Genomic DNA, 24,643 nt, shown 5'->3' with positions numbered 1-24,643 from the left:
TGGAGAGCCAGTGTCCTGCTAAGTTTAGCCCCAGCTTGTTTTAACACACCTATACGTTTCTACTATATCTAGTAAGAGCTTGATTAGCTGCATCAGGGTGATTGCCTGGGGTTGGAGCTAAACTCTCTAGGACACCGGCTCTCTAGGAGCGAGTTTGGGCACCCCTGATCTGACCTAGGCATTACAAAATTGAGGTGGTTTATGAGGACATGTGTCTATGACATAGGTAGTACAGCATTAATGTATTTTATGAGGACATGCGTCTATGGCAAGGGTGTCTAAACTAGGGCCTGGAGGGCCGGTGACTTTCTGAGTTTAACTCCAATTTGCTTCAACACACCTAGAAGTTTCTATTATATCTCGTAAGAACTTGATTAGTTGATTTGGTGTAATTGATTAGGGTTGGAGTTTAACTGAAAATCCCTGTTCTGTGGCCAAGGTATTACAACATTGAGGTGGTTTATGAGGACATGTCTCTATGACCTAGGTATTACAAGATAAATGTGGTAACATGAGGATATATGTATATGACAGGGGTGTCCAAACTTTGTCCTGGAGAGCGAGTTTAGCTCTAACTTGCTTCAACTTACCTGGAAGTTTCTACCATATCTAGTAAGAGCTTGATTAGCTGGTTCAGTGTGATTGCTTGGGGTTGGAGCTAAACTCTCCAGAACACCGGCTCTCTAGGAGCGAGTTTGGAAACCCCTGGTTCATGACCTAGTTAGTACAGCATTGAGGTGGTTTATGAGGACATGTGTCTATGACCTAGGAATTACAACACTGAGACGGTTTTTAAGGACATGTATCTATGACCTAGGTATAACAACATTGATGTGGTTTATAAGAAAATGTGTATTTGACAGGTTGTCCAAACTCTGCCCTGGAGAGCCAGTGTCCTGCTAAGTTTAGCTCCAACTTGCTTCAACACACCAGGAAGTTTCTAGTATTTCTAGTAAGAGCTTGATTAGCTTGTTTAGTGTGATTGATTGCAATGGAGCTAAACTCTCTAGGACACCGGCCCTTAAGGATCGGGTTTGGGCACCCCTGGTCTAAGACCTAGGTATTTCAATATTGAGGTGGTTTATGATGATATGTGTCTATGACCTAGGTATTACAACACTGAGATGGTTTATAAGGACATGTATCTATGACCTGGCTGTGCAAACTCGGTCCTCGAGGGAAGACATGAAGTTTCTAGTATATCTAGTAAGACATTGAATAGCTGGTTCAGGTGTGTTTGAATAGGGTTTGGAGCTAAACATTCCAGGACACCGGCTCTGGAGAACAAAGTCTGGACACCCCTGGTCTATGACCTACATATTGCAACATTGAGGTGGTTTATGAAGATACGTATCTATGACCTGGGTATAACAACATTCAGATGGTTTATGAGGACATGTATGTATGACCTAGGTATAACTACATTTAGGCAATTTATAAGGTGAATATGTGTCCTCATAAATCAAAATTACGCCTATAGAGAGTCCTCATAAAACACAAAAATGTGTTTGTGTGCTTGTTGTGTATCAGGGAGGCCAGTGCTGGTTAGCCAATCTAACCAACATTCCCATGAGGCTAAAAGAGAAGGATTCACACACTTCCACTGGCCCTCAGCTACTGTCTTTCTCTCTTTTTCATAAATCTCTCCAGGCTCTTTGAACACACTTGTGCTGTTTCTTGCATGAAAGAGAATTCCAGAAGCTCCACACAGGAAGTGGGCACTGAGAGTGAATGGCACACGTCTGCACTACAGTTGTGCTGAACTGTTCTCACAGTCAGATTACATTCTTAAAGAATCTTCAATGAGGTCACATAACAGAAAGACAAATAGATGGCAGACAAACAGACAGCAAGTAGAATGACAGACCAACAGAGCGAAAGACAGCAAAATAGACAATTGAAAAGGACAGAAAAGGCACAGGCAGAAACTCAATGACAGGGAACAGAAATCGCAAGAACTGCAGATAGTAAAAGACAGTAAAACAGAGAGACAGAGAGATAGAGAAACTGACAGACCAAACAAAAACTAAATAAAGGATGGATGGATGAAAACAGATATTGATTGACATGTTAATACCAAACATATGATATAAAAAACGAGAGAACAACACATGCAAATAGAAAAACAAATAATGACTGACCAAACAACAGACATATAGCCAGACAAAGAACCAACCGACACATAGACTGACAGAACAACAGACACAGACAGATATAAAAAAATAGATAGATAGCTAGATAGATAGATAGACAGACGGACGGACGGACAGACGACGATGACGTAGATAGATAGATAGATAGATAGATAGAAGATAGATAGAAGATAGATAGATAGATAGATAGATAGATAGATAGATAGATAGATAGATAGATAGATAGATAGATAGATAGATAGATAGATAGATAGATAGATGTGCTCTGACAGATGTGTTGTTCTTTGAAGCATGAGGAGATTGGAGTGGCACTGTGTGTAGAGCAAAACACGGAATCTGCAAGCGGCATATTTTTCTTATTTTAGTAGCAGGAATGGCTGGCCTCAGGACAGCTACGGCCAGAGCGTGTGAAAAATGACGAGGCCAAAAGTGTCGGGGCCGGAGGAAAAGAGAGAGACGGTGTGAGGTCTCAGCAAGTCAACAACATCAGACTGACAATGGAGGACACTTAAAGGGATGGTTTACTGCACAAAGGAAAACTGTGTCATCAATTACAGTCGAAAGCAAAATTATTAGCCCTCCTGTGAAATTGTAATTCTTTTTCAAAGATTTCCCAAGTGATGTTTGACAGAGCAATTTTCATAATATTCCTATAATAGTTTTTTTTCTCTTTTGTTTGTGAAGAATGAAGTTTTGTTGGAGGACAGTGGGTCATAATATATTATTATTATTATTATTATTATTATCATCATCATGTACAAAAAGCAGTTTTTCATGTTAAAAAATTAATTTTAATTTCAATATTATTCAACCCAGGCTCATCATTGATATGTTCCCCTATATATATTTCTGGACAGTGTGAAATACGTACTAGGAGTTTTTTTTTTTTTTGAGTTTTTGTTTTTGCAAATCTACCAGAGGCCACCGTGTATGCCATTTTAGATCTCAATTTTCTTTCGCGAGTGGCATTTGCACCTGCTGTTCTCACGTTAATCCACCAGAGGCTGCTATTGACTGACTGACTGACTGACTGACTGACCTAACCTCCCACCCACCGCCTTCCCTAAACCCAACCGACAGAGTTTTCAAAAGCAATCCAAAAAAAGAAAAGCCCTCACGGCCACCTGATTTTTTTTTTTTATCACATTTTCAGATCTTACCACGTTGTCACCTTGTTCTATTTTTTGCCTTTTGTTTCCTGTTTTACCTCCTTTCTGGAACCGTTCTATAGCAGACTCGAACCATGTTGTCCAGACAACTACCCTCTTTGTCTTAAGTCCACCGACGTACGTGGCGAGCAACTGAGCAAACTGGTAACAGTGGAAAAGCCGTAAGCATGGAGATAAGCAGTCAGCTGGTAGCGCGAAAAGGAACAGAAGCTGTCCAAAGCGTCAAACCGCTCAGTAGCATTCGTTTTAAAGCTGAAATGCAGCTCTGGCTACATAATTTGCGCTCTCCAGAAATGTATACAGGGGTACGTTTTCACAATGAGCCCATGTTGAGATTATTAACCCCTTTATGAAAAATATATTTATAATTTAACTTATTCAATACACCTCTGGCGCATGACTTTGGACTGTGAGGGAAACCAGAGCACCCGGAGGAAACCCACAGCAACACAGGGAGAACATGCAAACTTCACACAGAAATGCCAACTAACCCAGCTGAAGCTCGAACCAGCAACATTCTTGCTGTAAGGTGATCTTGCTACCCACTGCGCCACCGTGACACCCTTTAAGTTTATCTTATATTTAAAATTCTATCTTTATTAAAATGAATATTATGTTCAACATTGTGTTTATATGGGTAGCAGTACTGTAGGCAATCTACAAATGAGTGCATGCCGGCTAGAGGTCATCCACAACCCACAAACACCTGCACTTCCTTGTAGAACAAACCCTGAGGTAAAATAAACAGCAGCAAACTGCTTTAAACTCAGTTTAAGAGCTCGGCTTCACCTCACAAGTAAAAATAGCACATGCAAATCGATAAAGTTCAAAGACCATTTAAGCAGATGGAAAATAAAAACGCTCATTTATTGTATTGAGCTCAGAGTGAGGGGTTTAATACGGCAGCTGTGAGCTGTACCACAGAATGAAGAGAGAGGAAAAAAGAGAAGTAAGCCCTGCTATTGATTAAAAGTAAATGAGGAATGCAAATAACTGCAAGCTATAAAGCAGTCCAGTCCATGGCCATAACGTGAAACAATAACCAACAAATAAATTATATACAACCTGAAAGAGTCCTGGGCCACCAACAAACCTTCAAATTGTATTAAGGAAAAACTCTGGCTAAATGCTAACCGCTAATTGCTGCGCTTATAACGTGTAGACATGTGTCTTGTAAATAAGCCCGTGAATGCATCATGGCAGATGTTACAACTGCTACCTTCCTTGATCAGGGACAGATAGACTAAATGTTTGGGCAATAAAGACGATGGTGCTCCAAATAAAAAGAGATATCGAGCGAGACACACGTTACAAGGATTTCCTTAGATAACTGAAAACGAGAATGAAATGGAGGGTTTGGAGGGAAATAAACTCAAGTCAGGCAAGATTTATAGGCTTTCCCTTCAAATTGAAATCTTGAAATGTCATTGTTGATTAGTCTTCTGAGTTTTGGTGGTGACGTGCAGAATTTCTTTTGCACTCCACAAAAACCCAGTGGAGAAGATTTTAATGTTTGTCTAGCAAACAGGTCTGTGTAACGCTCCACAATTAAATTTTCAGTCCATTTCTAATGATGCCTGTAATAATGAAACCAGCCCAGGCTCATTATTGATGCGTACCCCTCTATACATTTCTGGACAGTGTGAAATATTTCCCAGGCGTTTTTTCACGCCTGCTGTTCTCACGAAAATCCACCAGATGTCGCTCTTGACTAACTGACCAATCGATCAACTGATAACCACACCCACCCCCTTCCCTAAATCCAACCAATAGTGTTTTTAAAAGCATAGGTTGACCCGAATACCCCCTTCCCTAAACGTATCCAAACTTTTTAAAAGCAATCCAGAAAAAGAAAGCCTGATTTTTAACGCTTTCAGACATTACCATGCTCTCACCCTCTTTTGTATTTGATTATTTGTTTTTTGCCTTTTGTTTTTGTTTTAGCTGCTTTCTGGAATCGTTCTTTGCCATTTTTGATCGTCACGGTCAACTCCTCTCTGTGTCTCAAGTCGCCATACCATTGTTCATTTAAAATGCAGCCAAACGTGGCTTTGGCTACATAATTCGTGCTCTCCAGAAATGTATACAGGGGTACGTTTTCACAATGAGCCTGTATTGAATGAACATTTAATTTTCCATTTTTATTTTGTGTCATTTTATTACACATAACTTAATTTATAAGCTAATTAGATTTGTTTTCTTTTCATATATAGATTTCTTTGGTTGTTACCAACATCTGGTGAAAATTCAACAGCCCCTTGGTGAGAAAAATGGTGAGGTGTTTTTAACATATCTATAGTTATGCAGTGGCACAGACTTAGACCTCTTTCTTGACTTCACACAGAAGGGGCAATGTGTGCGGCATGACATCACTTTGTTGCAGAGACGCTATTGGTTAAATACTGGCAAAGTAGAACACTTTTGATCTTGTCTTGACATCATATTTTTATGATTTGTGTCATTGTGTCAGATTGCACACCTAACATAGTAGGCTACCTACTATGGTAAATGATGTATACAAAAACACAGTTGACATCAGAATTATTCGCCCCCCTGTTTTTTTCTCTCCCCAATTTCTGTTTAACGTAGAGAAGGTTTCTTCAACACATTTATAATCAAAATAATTTTAATAACTCATTTCTAATAACTGATTTCTTTTATCTTTGCCATAATGACAGTAAATAATATTTTACTAGATATTATTTAAGACACTTCTATACAGCGTAAAGTGATATTTAAAGGTTTAACTAGGCAGATTAGGGTAATTAGGTAGATCATCGAAGAAAAAAATAGCTTAATATTGACCTTAAAATGTTTAAAAAAAATTTTAAACTGCTTTTATACAAGCTGAAATAAAACAAATAAGACATTCTCTAGAAGAAAAAATATTATTAGACATACTGTGAAAATTTCCTTGCTCTGTTAAACATCATTTGGGAAATATTTAAAAGAGAAAAACACAAAGGGGGGTTAATAATTCTGACTTTAACTGTATATATATATATATATATATATATATATATATATATATATATATATATATTATTTGGGGTCTGTCTAGCGTAACCTGTAAATCAGAATATTTATCAAATTTTAAATCTTGCAAAAAGGGGCATAATAGGTCCCATTTGACTTTAAATTTTAAAACTAAACACAAAATTAATTTACTTAACAATTTTAAGGCAACATGTTTACTCACTTTTTGTTAAAGTAAAGTCAATGAATCGCTTATTACAGTGTAGAAGAAGGTTTATATACTGCGGGGACAATCTGAAGGCAAGACTTCACACACTCGCTCCCGCTATGCTCTTTGCCAATTGTTTCTTGAAGTGTTTGATGAGTCTTTTGAACTCGGGATTATTACAGCCTGACTGAACTGACAGATGTGTAATTTCTCAAAATGTGAGAATACAAACCCACACACACACACACACACACACACACACACACACACACACACACACACACACACACACACACACACACACACACACACACACACACACACACACACACACACAGTTTCTAGCAAAGGATTGTGAGCCTTAAATTGTTGTTTTGTGATTAGCGCAGCGGGCTCGACAAAGGAGCAGCGTGGAAAGTGTGCGCGTGTTTTTCCATATAGAAAACAGCAGCAGTGTGTTTTCTCTGAGTGAGAATCTTCAGTATCACTGAACTTAATGGGACAAGAGAGAACCTTGTTACAAAATCAATGCTTTTTAATGCTAGCACTTAGCACTGACAAAGCACGGCGGCTAAACATGAAGATGCTTTCAAACGAGTCAGCTCTCACCTGAAAGAAGACAGCCATGGCCGCAATTACTCGCTTCTCCCGTATGGCTGTGTTAAGGCTGTCAAAGTCATCCGAGTTATACATGAAGATCTGCATCTGTGTTAGAGAAAGAGAGAGAGAGAGAGAGAGAGAGAGAGAGAGAGAGAGAGAGAAAGAGAGAGAGAGAGAGAGAGAGAGAGAGAGAGAGAGAGAATCCTGTTAGCCCGAGACCTTCAGCCAATCAGATGGTAATTCTTACATTATCACAGACCAAGCACACAGTCCATTATCAAAGCTAATATCTCATAATCTCATGGCCTCTAATCCGACTCATCCTGTAATCTCCTGAGAGAGTTCGGCCTCCGGGTGCTTCCAGTCCAAAACGTCTTGGCCCTGTCCATCCTCTTATCACTTTGATGGGATCTTTGGCAGTAGATCAGGCTAATAAATGTGCTCAAATCTCCATGGACGCCTCCGACGCCTGTCTATATTGGCAGCGGGCATTTGTTATTCTCCAGCGTCAATACCTTTTCCCACAAAATGCTTCAAAAAAAGACAACAAAGATGAAGGATATTCTCGTTGGCAGATAGTGATCAGTGTTGTGTCAATAAAAGGCGCAGATTTAACAATGGAGAAACAGCAGACGCGTGGAGCTCTGGAGAGAGGCAAAGGAAATAATAAAACATCAGCTAAAAACAAAGACTCCGAATGACTGGGGAATCCAAGACAAAACTTCCCACCAGAGTCACTTCATCTTTCTGTCATTATGACGATGATTAGTGGATGAGAAAATACTGCTGTCGCTGTATTGAAAAATGCAATTCCTACATAAAAATACTTGATTACAGCTCAGTAGTGATGAGAATGTGTTCAATTTCTCCATAAATACACAAACTTGAACATCTTTATTGTTATCTTTATAGTTATCATGCTTGGGGCTCTATTTTGACGGTCCATGCGCAGATCGCAAAACGCAGGGTGCAAACGCTTTCAGGGCGTGTCAGGACGCGTTTTTGCCAATTTAAGGACGGGAAAATCTGCTTTGCGCCGTGGCGCATGTTCTAAAAGGGTTGAGTTTATTTTCTTAATGAGTTATAGGTGTGTTTTGAGAATAAACCAATTAGTTTCATCTCCCATTCCCTTTAAGAGCCAGCTGCGTCGCGCCAAGAGCGCATTCGCTATTTACAGGGCGCAAAGTAAGTGTAAGTGGAAAAAATGAGCATTTCACTAGCAAACAGTTAACAGTTTTTTAACAGAAAACTGTTAAACAGAGCATCTACTGCGTGAGAATGAGAGATAATGGATCACTTTCACTTTCACTCTTGGATAGGGAAACCTTTACGCACAGACATCAATTAGCCTTTAAATAACTTATTTAGTTTGTTAAGCGCAAAGATTTGTTTCAAAACTATTTCTAAATTCAGTTCTAATTTCCAGTAAACGAATAAATGAATAACAATAACAAAATGTCTTCAAAAACCTGAGTTATATCCTAAAACACATGCTGTGCCCCATATGGTCTAAAACCTGACAGGTGGGCAAATCGAAGCTTGTTTTTAATAAAACAAATATAAATATGGATATAATAAATAATACTGCTAATAGTAATGACATTAAACAAAAGCAAATTGTTATGAATGAACTGAAAAAGCCTCCCGAGATGAAGAAGACATAAAATCAGTGATTTTTCATATTTATGTAGGCTAGAAAATAATATGTTTTGTAATATTTTAATCCTTTATATTTATATCCTATATCTATTCTTATTATATCCTATATATATCCTTAATATTTAAATTTTTTCATATGTAAAGATATTTGCCTATTGCTCTCTTGTGTGTATTAAGCAGTGTGTAAGCGAGGCGCAACTCTGTGCCGGAGTTTAGACCGGGTTAGTTTTGGTCTAATGAAAAATCTATTTTAGTTTCTCAAAATAGCAACGCGCCAGCGGTCCGCCTCAGAACGCCTTCCTTTTTAGACCAGAACGCCTATGGGCGCACATATGAGCGCTAATGCATTTGCTATTTAAACAGCGTAGCGCAACGCCTCAAAATGACTCTTGCGCCAAGCTGAAACTACCAAAAGACTATTGCGTCGCGTCTTGTGCCCCACTGCGCCGGGTGTATGATAGGGCCCTTGGTGCGCAAAGACCTTTAATAAAACATCTGCCTGCTTATCAAGTTTCTCCAAATGCACTCGAGGTGCCGAGGTATTACATGCCGATTGCACAATTTTCTGAAATCAATCAGCAGCTCAAACGAAAACAACAACAATGAATTTTACATCTCCACAAAAGATCAGTAGCATTACTTATATACCCCACAGTCCTAAGCCCCTAACATCACGAAAAAAAAAGCCTTGTTGCTGTCCACATCATCTTGTTTCACTCCAATTCTGTGTTCGAGTTGTCAATATTACGCCTGCTGTATTTTCCTCGCCCCTGTAATCCTTACACGAGGCCCACTTTGATCTAATTCAGTCTCAAAACACCTCCATAGCTCCAGATCGGAGAATTCACGAGCATATACAGGCGTTCAGCTTAACACCTCCATCCGCGGCGATGTGTCTTACAGGCAGTGATTAATGACATAAATATCTGGGCAATTTCTGAGAACACGCTCGCAAATGAAAGCAAACAAGCAGACAGAGAGGAAGATTAACATAACAGGGTCATGAGAATCTTAACCTCTCGCTGTCTGCAGTCTGTTTGTATTCAGTCAGGAGGAGAGGTGACAGACTGTCGACGAGGAAGAGGAACGCTAAGATTACTCTGGAAATCAAGTCAAAGATGCGTCAGGCTTTACACTGATGATATATGAACTGTTTTTATATTGGTTTTGGCTTTGTTTTCTTGTTTGTTAAAGGGCACCTATGATGAAAATCAACTTTTGTAAGCTGTTTGGACAAAAGTGTGTGTAGGTATAGTCATGGGCGTAAATCTGATTTAACAGTAGGGGCGGACAATAAATATAAAATTTCTTACAAGCATTTTTTTTGAAGGGGACACAAATAATACAGCCGAATTAAGATATGTCTAGATAATACTAATAAAGATATGTCCCTGCAGTTAGAAATGGTTTCATCATTATTATTATAGCATGGAGACTACGTCATTATGATTATTTTTCAAAGCTTTTATCAGGTTCAAAGATAAAGCAATTTTTTCTTAAAAACTACTTATTGCATTGTTTGTTGTGTTGTTTACAGTCAACAGACTGACTCCTGAAGCAGAATAAATGCAGGAAAAGACATTTTCCATACTCATAATAACTAGTTTACATTACACTTGTTAAATTGACCGATCATGTTGTAAATAGGTGAGCCTGTGAAATCTGCTGAACAGCCACAACTCCAAAAACATTTTAAAACACCCTTACCTGACACTGTGCATCTGACTGACCCTGCTCTGCCTGTTCCTCAATCATTTCTTTCTCCTTTGCCTGTGATTAATATTGTGACATTAGTATTTTCATAAGCACTCATTCTTAAAGCCAAATTGCTTTATATGTAAACTTTTTGTACTTGGCATTTAGCTGCACTGAAAAGTGATATTGGGCTCTATTTTGACGGTCCATGCGCAGAGCGCAAAACGCAGGGCGCAAATGCTTTCAGGGCGTGTCAGGACGCGTTTTTGCTAATTTAAGGACGGGAAAACCGGCCCTGCGCCGCGGCGCATGGACTAAAAGGGTTAAGTTTATTTTCTTAATGAGTTATAGGTGTGTTTTGAGAATAAACCAATTAGAGTCTCATCTCCCATTCCCTTTAAGAGCCAGCTGCGTCGCGCCAAGAGCGCATTCGCTATTTACAGGACGCAAAGTAAGTCTAAGTGGAAAAAATGAGCATTTCACTAGCAAACAGTTAACAGTTTTTTTTTAACAGAAAACTGATAAACAGAGCATTTACTGCGTGACAATGAGAGATAAATGATCTACTTTCACTTTCGCTCTTGGATAGGGAAACCTTTACGCACAGACATCAATTAGCCTATAAATAACTAATTTAGTTTGTTAAGCGCAAAGATTTGTTTCAAAACTATTTCTAAATTCAGTTCTAATTTCCAGCAAACGAATAAATGAACAACAATAACGAAGTGTGTTCAAAAACCTGAGTTATATCCTAAAACACATGCTGTGCCCCAGATGGTCTAAAACCTGACAGGTGGGCAAATCTAAGCTTGTTTTTAATAAACAAATATAAATATGGATATAATAAATAATACTGCTAATAATAATAATATTAATCAAAAGCAAATTGTTATGAATGAACTGAAAAAGCCTCCCGAGATGAAGAAGACATAAAAGCAGTGATTTTTCATATTTATGTAGGCTAGAAAATAATATGTTTTGTAATATTTTAATCCTTTATATTTATATCCTATATCTATTCTTATTATATCCTATATATATCCTTAATATTTAAATTGTTTTCATATGTAAAGATATTTGCCTATTGCTCTCTTGTAGGTATTAAGCAGTGTGTAAGCGAGGCGCAACTCTGACCCAGAGTTTAGACCGGGTTAGTTTAGGTCTAATGAAAAATCTATTATAGTTTCTCAAAATAGCAACACGCCAGCGGTCCGCCTCAGAACGCCTTCCTTCTTAGACCAGAACGCCTATGGGCGCAAAAACGAGCGCTAATGCATTTGCTATTTAAACAGCGTAGCGCAACGCCTCAAAACACTGGGGTACCTCAAGGCTCTGTTCTTGGGCCACTTCTCTTCTCCATCTACACATCATCTCTAGGACCAGTCATCCAGAGACATGGATTCTCCTACCACTGCTATGCTGATGACACCCAGCTATACCTCTCTTTTCATCCTGATGATCCCTCGGTTCCAGCTCGTATCTCAGCCTGCCTGTTGGATATTTCACACTGGATGAAAGATCATCATCTTCAGCTGAACCTCGCAAAAACGGAAATGCTTGTAGTTTCTGCCAACCCGACTCTACACCATAACTTTTCAATCCGGATGGATGGGGCAACCATTACTGCATCCAAAATGGTGAAAAGCCTTGGAGTAACGATTGATGACCAACTAAACTTCTCTGACCACATTTCTAGAACTGCTCGATCGTGCAGATTTGCACTCTATAACATCAGAAAGATCCGACCCTTCTTATCTGAACATGCAGCTCAACTCCTTGTTCAAGCTCTTGTTCTCTCCAAACTGGATTACTGCAACTCTCTACTAGCTGGGCTTCCAGCTAACTCTATCAAGCCTCTTCAACTGCTCCAGAATGCAGCAGCACGAGTTGTCTTCAATGAACCTAAACGAGCACATGTCACTCCGCTGCTAGTCCGTTTGCACTGGCTGCCAGTTGCTGCTCGCATCAAATTCAAAACTCTGATGTTTGCCTACAAAGTGACTTCTGGCCTAGCACCTTCTTATCTGCACTCACTTCTGCAGATCTATGTGCCCTCCAGAAACTTGCGTTCTGTGAATGAACGTCGCCTCGTGGTTCCATCCCAAAGAGGGAAAAAATCACTTTCGCGAACGCTCACGCTCAATCTGCCCAGTTGGTGGAATGAAATCCCTAACTGCATCAGAACAGCAGAGTCACTCGCTATTTTCAAGAAACGACTAAAAACTCAACTATTTAGTCTCCACTTCACTTCCTAAGCTGCAATTGCCTCTTTGAATATCACACTAATTGTACAAAAAAAAAAAAAAAAAAAAAAAAAAAACTACTAACACTTCCCTTCTTAGACTTTACAGACCTGAAACTTGCCTTTAGTACTTATTCATTGTTGCTCTTGGTTGTGTAAATTGCTTCCTTGTCCTCAGTTGTAAGTCGCTTTGGATAAAAGCGTCTGCTAAATGACTAAATGTAAATGTAAAATGTAAAACGACTCTTGCGCCAAGCTTAAACTACCAAAAGACTACTGCGTCACGCCTTGCGCCACACTGCGCCGGGGTGTATGATAGGGCCCATTATGTCTATTTTCTGTCATTTTATCCAATGCATGACACTGCCAGGCAAGTTTATTTACACTGTAGCACATTTTATACACAATGGCAATTCAAAGTACTTTACATAAAGAATGTAAAACCATCATAAAAATAATCACAACAATAAAAACAAGGACATTTTTATTTCAAATGAATTGAGTCACTTAAGAACAGAATAGAAACTGATTATAGAAAAATACAGAGGGGTTGGACTGGACGTAGCAAAGTGCTCATTTAGCAAATACACAGCTAAACAATATGCTAATTGTGGTCGTTAATGTTAAGTTAACATTATGCCAAGTCGTCACAAATTAAACAATGCATGGGAAACGGCTGTGGCGTTGCAACAAGCTATGGCTAACTAGATAATTCCTTTTTACCGCTAATACAGCAGATTCATGGACAATCAAGTCGGTAATCAGCATTTTTGCTGCAAATAATTTATGAACGAGTCCTTAATAACTACATTGAAGATTATCGCTTTATTTAAAATGAATAAAATCCCCTATTACTTACTGAAATTTACTAAGCTGCAGCCTCACACCTGACGTGTGCTTGTGTGTGAGTTGGTGAGAAGAGCTGGGGAAAGCACGCAGTGGACCGAACCACTCTGAGGAAGGGGAGGGGGAACTCAACTGTTTCTAAATGCATTTTAAATGATGAATGCGGTTTTCTTTCTACTTAGTAAATTGTTTTTGGTATATATATATACATATATTTTACACAATTGCGAGTTTTTTTTAAATAATATTTTTTTCGGGGGGGGGGGGGGGGGGGGGGGCAACCCTCGAATGTGAGGGGACATGTCCCCCCCATCCCCCCCGGGATTTACGCCCGTGTGTTTCCACAGTCATATTGGAGTGATAAACCTAACAAGTCTCTTTTTTTTTTATTTCCTGACATAAACATAGGAACCAAACCCTATTGATTTTGAGGCCCACCACAACGTAACGTAGGAGTGCAGTTTCCCCATCCACAGATTGATTGACAGGCACCATGCTTCTATAATAACATGCATACACGTCCACAGAACATTTTTTGCAAAGAAACTGAGATTAAAATATCTGTTCCAACTCTCTCAATGCTAATATGTGTGTGTGTTTGTGTACTGCAAATGGCACTTGTGTGAGACTTATCATTTCAGAAAGGCTTAAATAAACTCCATAACAATAACATGAAGTAAACTTACGAGGTATCCTTGACTAATGAGCTTATTTCAGCTTCAGTCTCTATCACTGACTGCTGTTTATCTGTAGTAAGGCACATAGGGACAGTGGGCAGGCTCATTTGCATTTAAAGCCACAAGGTATTTTAGGGTGCTTTCACACCTGCCTTATTTAGTTCTGTTGAATCGCACTAGTGTTCGATTTCCCTCTTGTTTTCTGAAAAATATGTCAAAATTAAGTATATTTAGAAGCAAAACATTATGCCATTGAGGTAAGTAAAATCTTGTTTTCCTATTTGAAATATGATTATTGTACATTGGTGGATTATTTAGCTTGTTTCAAGGAAAAACCCACAGAATTTTAACTTGTTATTAATGTAGCTAAATTTTAATTCTAATAAATGCTTCTTGATTGAAGATAGATTTGATTTTAGATATTAGGACTAGAAAGAAAACAAGAACTTTTATTTGCAGTACACACAGCACAGTATGATACAGATATATCATAATACTACAGGATTCTAAACACCCCCATGGTGTTTGTGCTGCTCTAAGTGCTCTGTTTAAGTGTATGAAAGATATCATCGTTATAATATTCACAAGTCATGTGTGTGTGTAGGAGGGTGATAGACTATGCTAAACACTAAACCACCAGTGACTTCATTACAGAAATGTCAATAATTTATTCAGATTTATGAAAGATAGAAAATTATAGCCACAGAGAGAGAGGGGTGAACTTCGTGCCAGGTCACCTTTAAAACACTAAATACACACACACAAACAGTCGTGCACACTTACACACATGCAAATAAATGCAAAGACTCTAAAGGGCATTGTTCAATCAAAATGCAATGGAGCAGAATTTACAATAATGGAGGATGGTGCTTAAGTATTGTAAAATAGATAAAAAATATGTAATAAAAACAGGATACAGCATTTAATCTGGTGCTTTGTGCAGTAAAACAGTTCTACAGAATTATTTGTGCTTATTTTATACTTTTTTTGCTCTCCATTCTTTGAATTCAAACCTCTAAAAGAGGAACAAAAACATATCTACTTTATATTTAACATTAGAGCAATTAATGATCTAGGCACAAAGTCTAAAGCACATGGCGCAAAAGCATTAAGGGCACGTCTGAATCCACTTTTGCTCTATCAAGGAAGGAAAAATACAGCTTGCGTCCCAGTGCATGGTCTAACAGGGTTGTGCTTATTCTCTTAATGATTTATGGATGTGTTTTGAACATAATGGGCATTAAACCAATCAGAGTCTTATCTTCCATTCCCTTTAAGAGTCAGCTGTGTCGCACCATGGCGCATTTGCTATTTACATGGTGGACTTTGTAAGTAGGAAAATGGAATGCTTTCCTAGCAAGAAAACAGTTAAACAGACCATCTGCAGCGCGAGGATAAAGAACGAGCCTCCTCCATTTGGCCTCTTTACTTTCTCTTTACTTAATTTTACTCTTTACTCCTTTACGTTCATTCATTCATTTTCTTTTCGGCTTAGTCCCTTATTAATCGGGGGTTGCCACAGCGGAATGAACCACCAACTTTTCCAGCATATGTTTTACGCAGCGGATGCCCTACCAGCTGCAACCCATTACTGGGAAACATCCATACACACTCATACACTATGGAAAATTAAGCTTACCCAATTCACCTGCACCACATGTCTTTGGACTTGTGGGGGAAACTGGAGCACCCGGAAGAAACCCACGCAAACAGGGAGTTCATGCAAACTCCACACAAAAACGCCATCTGACCCAGCCGAGGCTTGAACCAGCAACCTTCTTGCTGTGAGGCGACAGCGCTACACACTGCATGCAAAATCAGTACTATAGTATTTATAGTATTATTTAGGTCAAATATACTTATTTTTGCTTTATGATCAATTTCTGGCAGCTTTGAAGTCAACTACTGTGATTGCTTGTTTTCTTATTTAAATAATATTATGGGGTTAGTTTAACTAAACATAATAATTTATTCACTATTTACTCACCGTCAAGTGCTTCCAAACCTTCACGAGTTGTTTTCTTCCACTAACTCAATTAAAAATATTTTCAAAAGAGCTAAAAATCTATAACCATTAGTTACATCCCATAGTAGGACGAAAACAAATACTATTGAAGTCAATCAACCCAGGTTCATTCTGAATATGTACTCCTATATACATTTATGGAGAGCGCTAAATACATTCCAGGAGGTACGTTTTTCAGCGGTTTTTGTTTTCGTGAATCCATCAGAGGCTGCTGTGTATGCTTTTCAGATCTCAAATTTCTCTTGCCTGCTGTTCTCACGTAAATCCAGTGGACTGTCGACTAACTGACTGACCAACTGACTGATCCCTCAACCCACCTCCTTCCCTAAACCCAACTGCAATGTTTTTAAAAGCCATTCAGAAACTGAAAAGCCCCCAGAGCAGCCTGAATTTTACCACAATTTAAGATTTTACCACATTTTCACCCTGTTAATTACTTGTTTATTTTATTTCTGGATTCATTCTTCATTGGATTCAAACCCCATCGTCACATTCAACTCTGCTTTGCTTCTCAAATCCTCCGATGTATGCGACGAAGCCACTGGACAAACTGGTAACATTGGGAAAGCAGTCCATATGGAGGTAAGCGGTCAGCTGGTAAGCGTGAAAAGGAACGGCATCATACTGCCTCGTAGCGTTTGAAAGACAGAATGCAGCCATAAGTTCCTCTGGCTACATAATTCATGATCTCCAGAAAACTATATAGGGCTACGTTTTCAGAATGAGCCTATGTTGAAGTCAATGGTTACAGGTTTTCATCCTACTTCAAAATATCTTCTTTTATGTTCAACAGGAGACAGAAACTCAAAGGTTTGAAACAAGAAAACAGTGAGTAAATCAAGACAGAACCTTCATTTTTGGGTGAACTAGCCCTTTAAATTTCCTTTAAGCAGACATAGAATCATATTTAAATATAGTTTTCTTTTAAACAAGCCAAAATTACTAACTTATCCACTGTACTTTTACTCAATCAAATGCTCCAGAATGTGAACGCTTCTCTTCATAATACTATCTATGATATGCTAAGCGACGCTAAGCTATGCTACGACTTTCTGCTTGTCAGATCATAGCAGTGGCCTCACAACAAAACAAAACAAAAATCAGGATAAGACCTTCAGTTTGTCCAACCAAAATGATCTTATTTTCAACAGGAAATATGTCAAAACGGGGACAAAGAACTTGTACGCAAACAGCAAAGAGCAATTACACTGACATTCCTGTGTACACGTCAACACAAAAAGGTTTTTAAAGCCAAAGCAAATATGTAAAGGGTATAAGGGGCACTCTGACAGCTCTTTCTCTTCCTGTCTGTGTGTATGTGTGTGTTGAGAAAAAGGGGTTGTGTGTCTACTTTGAGATCATTAACATACAGGTCACTAAAAAGGTATCCGTGGCTTGTATGTACTCAAATAAATGTGTGTCTGTGTCTGCGGATGTCAGCAGAGTTTCATTAGCACACAGGTCAGGCACTGCTAGTCAAATCCTTCTCTCTGGTTACACATATCACTTACACACACTCGCTGCTAGCCAGATGCTCAGACACACACACAAGACTACAAACATGCTAATGGACTGCAAAGACATCAAATTTTTACACATTGGGGAAATGCTTGAAGAAGAGAGGAGGAAATCAGGAGGCTGAGAGGAATTCAAAGTGCGTCTGATTTAAGCAGATACTCCAAGGCTCACATCTTTCATCGAATTGACTATTCAGTGTTAGTGATGGGATGCCTTATTCATTTCTGCACTCGGCTCATTTGAACAGTTTGGTTAAGCTGAAAAGAAGTTTTCCAATATAAGTGCTTGTCGTTTTTCATTACTAGTTTACATTAGCGCCTGTGCAATGTGATAATATTAATCGTATGGACAAATTAAAAAGCTTGTTGTTTCATATTATACTCTATCGTTTATATATTATGATGTCGCAAAATATACTGTAAAAAATGCTGGTTTTGGGACAACATGAAGGAATTATGATAACTTACTAGTTTTACAAATTTAAGTGGATTGAACTTAAAATAATTAAGTTGTCCCCAAAAAAACTCACAACCCAGGCTCATTCTGATAACGAAGTCCTGCGGACATTTCTGGAGACCGCAAATTATGTAGCTGGAGGTACATATGGCTGCATTTTATTTTTTAAGCGAACCCTAGGGGGCGGTATGATACCGTTCCTTTCGTCGCTTACCGGCTGAGCGCTTACCTCCGTGTGGAGGGCTTTCCCGTCGCAACTAGTTTGGCCAGTTAGCTTGTCGTGTACGTCGGCGGACTTGACGCAGAGAGGAGCTGACCACCACAACGACCGGGTTCGAGTTCGGGGAAGAGCGGTTCCAGAAATCAGGTAAGACAAAAACAGAATTCAAAAAATAAAATGAAAGAGTGAATAACGGGTAAGAATGTGGTAAAATCCGAAAACGCGGTAAAAATCAGAGGGCTTTTCTTTTTCTGGACGACTTTTGTAAATTGTTGGTTGGATTTAGGGAAGTAAGCAGGCGGGTGGGACAATCTGTAAAATTGGTTGTGTTCAGGGAAGGAGGAGGGTGGGTCAGACCCATTGGTTTGACAGCGGCCTCTGGTGCGTTGACACGAGAACAGCGCAGACGTAAACGACACTCGCGAGAGACATTTGAGATGCAAAAAGCGCACACAGCGGGATTTTACCACATTCTCACCCTGTTATTTACTTGTTTATTTTATTTATCTGTTTTTGTCTAACCCGCTTACTAGAGCCGTTTTTCACCACAATCAAATCCTGTCGTCACAGTCAACTCCTCTCTGTGTCTCAAGTCAGCCGTTGTACATGGCGAACCACTGGACAAACTGGTAACATCGGAAAAGCCGTCCATACGCAGATAAGTGGTCAGCAGTGAGCGCGAAAAGGAACGGCGTCATACGTAGCATTCATTTTAAAGACGAAATGCAGCCATACGTACTTCTGGCTACATAATTTGTGATCTCCAGAAATGTACATAGGGCTACGTTTTTAGAATGAGCCTATGTTGTTAAATACACAATTACTTTAAGTAAAACACATTATTATTTATAATACTCAGGATAGTTTTATTCATATTTTAAAACATGAAAAACACTACAGTAATTCATGGTAAATATTACAGTGATTTTGTACTACACCACAGTAAAATGTATTATATTGAATATATTAAAGTATTTAAACTATTTGTCTATTTGTTAATGAATGATACATCATTATTAATTAACAAACAGTAATAAATTCTCTATCAAATACTGTAGGATGCTTAGGTTTTAGTTCTGTAAATTGTGATATATAAATATGTGATATATATTGATCTTTTTTTTTAATGTTTCCCAAATGATGTTTAACAGAGCAAGGACATTTTCACAGTATGTTTGATAATATTTTTTCTTCTGGAGAAAGTCTTATTTGTTTTATTTTGGCTAGAATAAAAGCAGTTTTTAATTTTTTAAAAACTATTTAAGGACAAAATTGTTATATATATATATATATATATATATATATATATATATATATATATATATATATATATATATATATATTAAATAAGATTTAATAATAATAATTCTGACTTCAACTGTGTGTATATATTTATATATAACAATTTTGTCCTCAAATAGTTTTAAAAAAATTAAAAACTGCTTTTATTCTAGCCAAAATAAAACAAATAAGATTTTCTCCAGAAGAAAAATTATTTATAATATTTAATTATATATACACACACACACACACACACACACACATATATATATATATATATATATATATATATATATATATATTTATATATATATATATATATATATATATATATATATATATATATATATATATATATATATATATATATATATATATATATACATATATATATATATAGTTTTAGAAAACAGTATATTTACAGTATTAATATAAAATTACCATAGAAAAATTAATAGAACTGCTTTCCTAAAGTATTGTTTTTTAAAAAAAAAATAATATTTACTGTATATTTTTATAAAATATTTTTCAAGAGAGGAACATTTCATTCATATTTTTTTGTGATTTTTTAATAGTTTAGAAATGGGCCTCTCAATCATAGTTACCTTTTGTTAGAAGATATGTGTTAGGTAATTTTAAACCCTAAAAATAGTGGCTTGGCAATCTCTCTGGAAGGTTGAGTAAGTTTTCCAGCCCGTGCCATGACTTCAGGACATGTTAGGTGTCTCACAGTTGAAACATCGGTTGATCTGTGGACAGATCTGCTCAGTAGAACAAAGCGAACAAGATGACAAGGTAGAGGAAGAAAGATGATTGTAGATCAAGGCCGTCTCCCTGCGGAGCAGAAGAACTAATTTGGAATTTAGTCAGTGAATTCCCAATCATAATGTTCTTCAAAGCCACCTCAGGAAGAGCGTCACTGTGAGAATTCTATGAAAGTCACCATTAGCGGCTGCAGATCACCCAAAGTGACTTACAGTAACTAATTTGAGGGATGGTCCCCCTGGAACAGCCTGTGGTTAAGTGTCTTGCTAAAGGGCACAATCATTATAAAGCAGGATTGTGATCACAGCAACTGTCCAATTCCACCTCTTACCTCCAATTGAACCTGTTTCCTTTGTATTACCAGCCCAAGGCCTCAACGGCTAGGCTACATCTACCCATGCACGTTATATTGCACCTCACAGACCTCATCTTTCCAGTTGTAGCTATTTTTAGCAAACCGTTTTTCCCATGTTCGAGACATTCTACCATGCAGATGGAGTAGATACATTGCAGAAACATCTGTTAAAGAGTGCCAAATCAGCAAAGCAACACCGTTCACATATGTTCAAAATCATACACCAAAATAAAGAAAATCTGCTGGATGTGACAGGACTTTTTCTATTGATTAAATTGCAGATGAACAGACGCATTGAACACACTGGTTCACACTGCGAGCTAGCCTGTTTGTGAATGCTAGTCGTATTCAAAATCACAATTTCGAATTCAGTTTGAATCATTTGTAACCTATATTCCATGACAAAAGTAAAATTATTAGTAACAGTTTAGTTTAGGTCACATTTCATGGTATTAACAAACCATTACCTAATCCAGGGGTCACCAATCTCGGTCCTGGAGGGCCGGTGTCCCTGCAGGGTTTAGCTCCAACTTACCTCAACACACCTGCCTGGATGTTTCAAGTATACCTAGTAAGACCTTGATTAGCTTGATCAGGTGTGTTTGATTAGCGTTGGAGCTAAAATCTGCAGGACACCGGCCCTCCAGGAACAAGTTTGGTGACCACTGACCAAATACTACTAACTTATTACACAACTAATTAGCTGTTTTTTAAAAGTTAGTAAGGTAGAAGTTGGGTTTGGGTTTTGGGTAAGATTAGGTATGTAAATTAAAGACCGTACTTTATAACCAATCCAGGCTCGTTGATACTTGCCCCTATATACACTTCTGGAGAACGCGAAATGAGTCCCAAGGTACGTTTTTTTTTTGCAGTTTTTGTTTTCACGAATCCACCAGAGGCCATTGGGTTTTTCAGATCTTAAATTTCTCTCATGAGTGCTGTTCTCCCGTAAATCCACCAGCCGACTGTTGACTGACTGGCTGACCGATGGAAATGTTTTTCGTTAGACTTGGAGGAGACCCATCGTCAACATGGGGAGAGTATGCAAACTCCACACAGAAATGCCAACTGACCTAGCTGAGGCTTGAACCAGTGACCTTCTTGCTGTGAGGCAACATCCCTACCCGTCTCGCCATCGTGACGCCCTAGTAGTCAAATCGCATGAGCAAATTAAAATGTATCAAAATGTAGAGAATTGTAATGTAATTACAGCCGGCCACTTTGTATTCCTTCTTGGCTTGATTGTTTACTTGCTCCGTCACTTCACTACGTCACACGCCACACTCATGCTCTTATTCGTTGCTGAATAACCAATCAGATTGCTCTCTTCAGTCGACGGCAGACACAATTCGACATGCTGAATCGGGCCAACAACATTGAGCGCTGACGTAACCTGATGTGTGGTAACTTGTGGAACACACCAAACTAACTTGCCTGATCGACAGATCAATGAAGAGCAAAGGCCGACTATTAGCTAGATGTGTAACGGCCTTAAGATGTCGAACTTGCCTTCCATAGCGAAGCTGCCAGTTTATGAGCCTCTTCTAGTTGTTGATTCATATAAGCAAAATAAAAAGTATGATTTAGCTGAATTATACGCATCACCTTGAATAATCTCTCTTCAGAAATTTTATGATTATAGTCCCCATCTGAGAGACGGCTCGGGATCCCCAGGGAGATTTAATTTAACTCTTGTTGGGGCGAGAGCAGGACAGGGGGAAGCTAATTGACATCCATGACTGGTTGATGCCTAAAAATGCAATTGATGAAAAAAAAAAGTAAAACAAAAAAAATCAATAAATTAAATAACAATAACACGTAGTTACAAGTATAGCTACATGAGAATATGACTGCAAGGTGAATCAAACTTCTGAGAAGTTGTCCTTGTCAAAGAAAAAACTCTGAAGGGGCTCAAAGCGTCAACATTCACACAGCCTGAGGTAAACAAATGGATTCATCTAGGATCTTCTTCTGAGGACGGACTATAATTCTCCTCACACCAAATAGAGGACAAAGAAAGAAACATGAAATCGTCGCCTTTGGGGCTTCGTGGCTTCTTATGTTCTGAAAAACATGCAAGGTAACCCTACCGAGAACCGGGCCAGCAACGGACAACAGCTAAACAAGCCGGTACTCAGTCGGAGAGGCTTTGAATACGGAATCCCTGCTGTTCTTCAATGCGGGAATTGCTTAAAATCTCCCAAAATGACTACAGCTACCCTTTCCTGGAACCACATGACGCCTTTACGTCTTTTCTGCCCACATTCCACTGAGGGTCAAGGTAAGGGTCAAGGACTACGCTTTTCTTCAGCTGCCAACTTCTCAAAGGGCTCCCTGTTGCTAAAAGACTCGCAGCAAAACCATCAACAGCTCCTCTGAACTTCAAAGCTTCGGGAGGAAATCTCCTTTGACCCACTAATTATAAACCAATCAGGAGAGTCTCGATTTGACTTGCAGAGAAGCGGATGCTGGAGACTGGCAGGGATTCTCTCTCTTTGTCCCCCTGAACAAACATATTGACCTGACGCTCAATTCAAACAGGAGCCAATTAGCCATCGCCGGCTGAATTAATTCAGCTTTTGTTTTTATAAAAGACTCAATCTGGGTCCCTAGTGTTTGTTTGCAGCTCAGTCATCCATCAAGGTCAATACGGGTTTGAATTAGGCATTATAAATGAACACCAGAAATAATAAATAGCCCAGAGAATTACTTGTTATTAGGAGCTCTAAATCAAGCCTATGGTGGATGCTGTGTTGGCTTAGGTTGGAAGTAAAAGGAAGTATTGACAAACGGGCACTTTCTCTTTGGGACTGGGCCGCATTACAATGCAGGTGGCAGAGCGCATCTACAGGCAACCCATTCTGGATAAAAATGAAGGGTCTGGCTGCTGATTCGGGCTCGCACTCTCAGGAAACCACGCTTCCCCTGCAAGTTACGTCATTTACAATCGACACCTGCACTCCTGGTCACGTCACTTGCAACTGACAAAAATAAACTGGAAGTAAGTTTCCTCTTTGATTACATTGCCAGTGACTCCGTTGTCAAATAATTCTAAGACCTTAAATTTTAAACATTTCAAGGAGTTGTTGTATTACAATTAACGCATACAGATTATGGACCTACAGCAATGATTCTCAAACGACTTCGAAATCTTTTCTTTATTCAGCAGGTCCCAGGACGATTGCAAATAAGACTGCAGATGTTGATGCAAGTGACATGAGAAGAGGAGGGCTCGTTTGCATGGAAACTCTTACCAAAAAGTTTCTCAGTTTGAAGTATAAGAGTAACTTTAGTAAAAGTTGGGTTGCAAGGGAAAAAAAGATCTACTTAATGGCAGCCTTTTCACCTTAGTCCTTAGTAACCATTTGCTCTTAAAACATTTAAGGGTCCTAATCAGCTGCCTTGAATAAACAAATGACACTCAAAATGCAAGCATTCGCACTCAAATAAAAATGTTTTAGATACAAGAATCGGGCTGCACTGTGGCAATAAATAAAGTAACATGTACATGCTGCGCAGGAGTGCAACCACATAGCTTCTCTGCATAGCTTCATAGCCAAGTCTCTACATGATCCCAGCCTAGTTTTATAGGTCTTCTAATTTACATAATGTCAAGATCGACTCGATAAGTGAACGTCTCGACTCGTTTGACAAAAAGAAAACGAAACAGATGATGTGTACTGCAGACCTGTTGTAAGGCAAGCATTTGTGGTTCGTTACGATCTGTTTATGCAACTGTTAACAACCTGTCGCCGTATGTTGCCAGAAACTACAGTGAAAAAGTTAGAAAAAGACAC

At 38.6% G+C, this 24,643-nt stretch overlaps 1 protein-coding gene across 4 annotated transcripts in view; it reads right to left on the bottom strand.

Annotated features, from left to right (window-relative positions):
- ptprga (protein tyrosine phosphatase receptor type Ga) overlaps positions 1-24,643 on the bottom strand; it is a 502,971-nt gene that overhangs the window by 133,186 nt on the left and 345,142 nt on the right. For all 4 annotated transcript variants that reach the window (NM_001329864.1, XM_073915995.1, XM_073915997.1 and 1 more), the window contains 1 exon segment: positions 7,116-7,211. In NM_001329864.1, coding sequence (NP_001316793.1) covers positions 7,116-7,211 — 96 coding nt within the window.

This window comes from Danio rerio, chromosome 11 (genome assembly GCF_049306965.1).
Source record: "Danio rerio strain Tuebingen ecotype United States chromosome 11, GRCz12tu, whole genome shotgun sequence".
NCBI lineage: Eukaryota > Metazoa > Chordata > Actinopteri > Cypriniformes > Danionidae > Danio > Danio rerio.
Note: the sequence above shows the minus strand (reverse complement) of the source record. Positions and strands in the feature narration are given on the sequence as shown.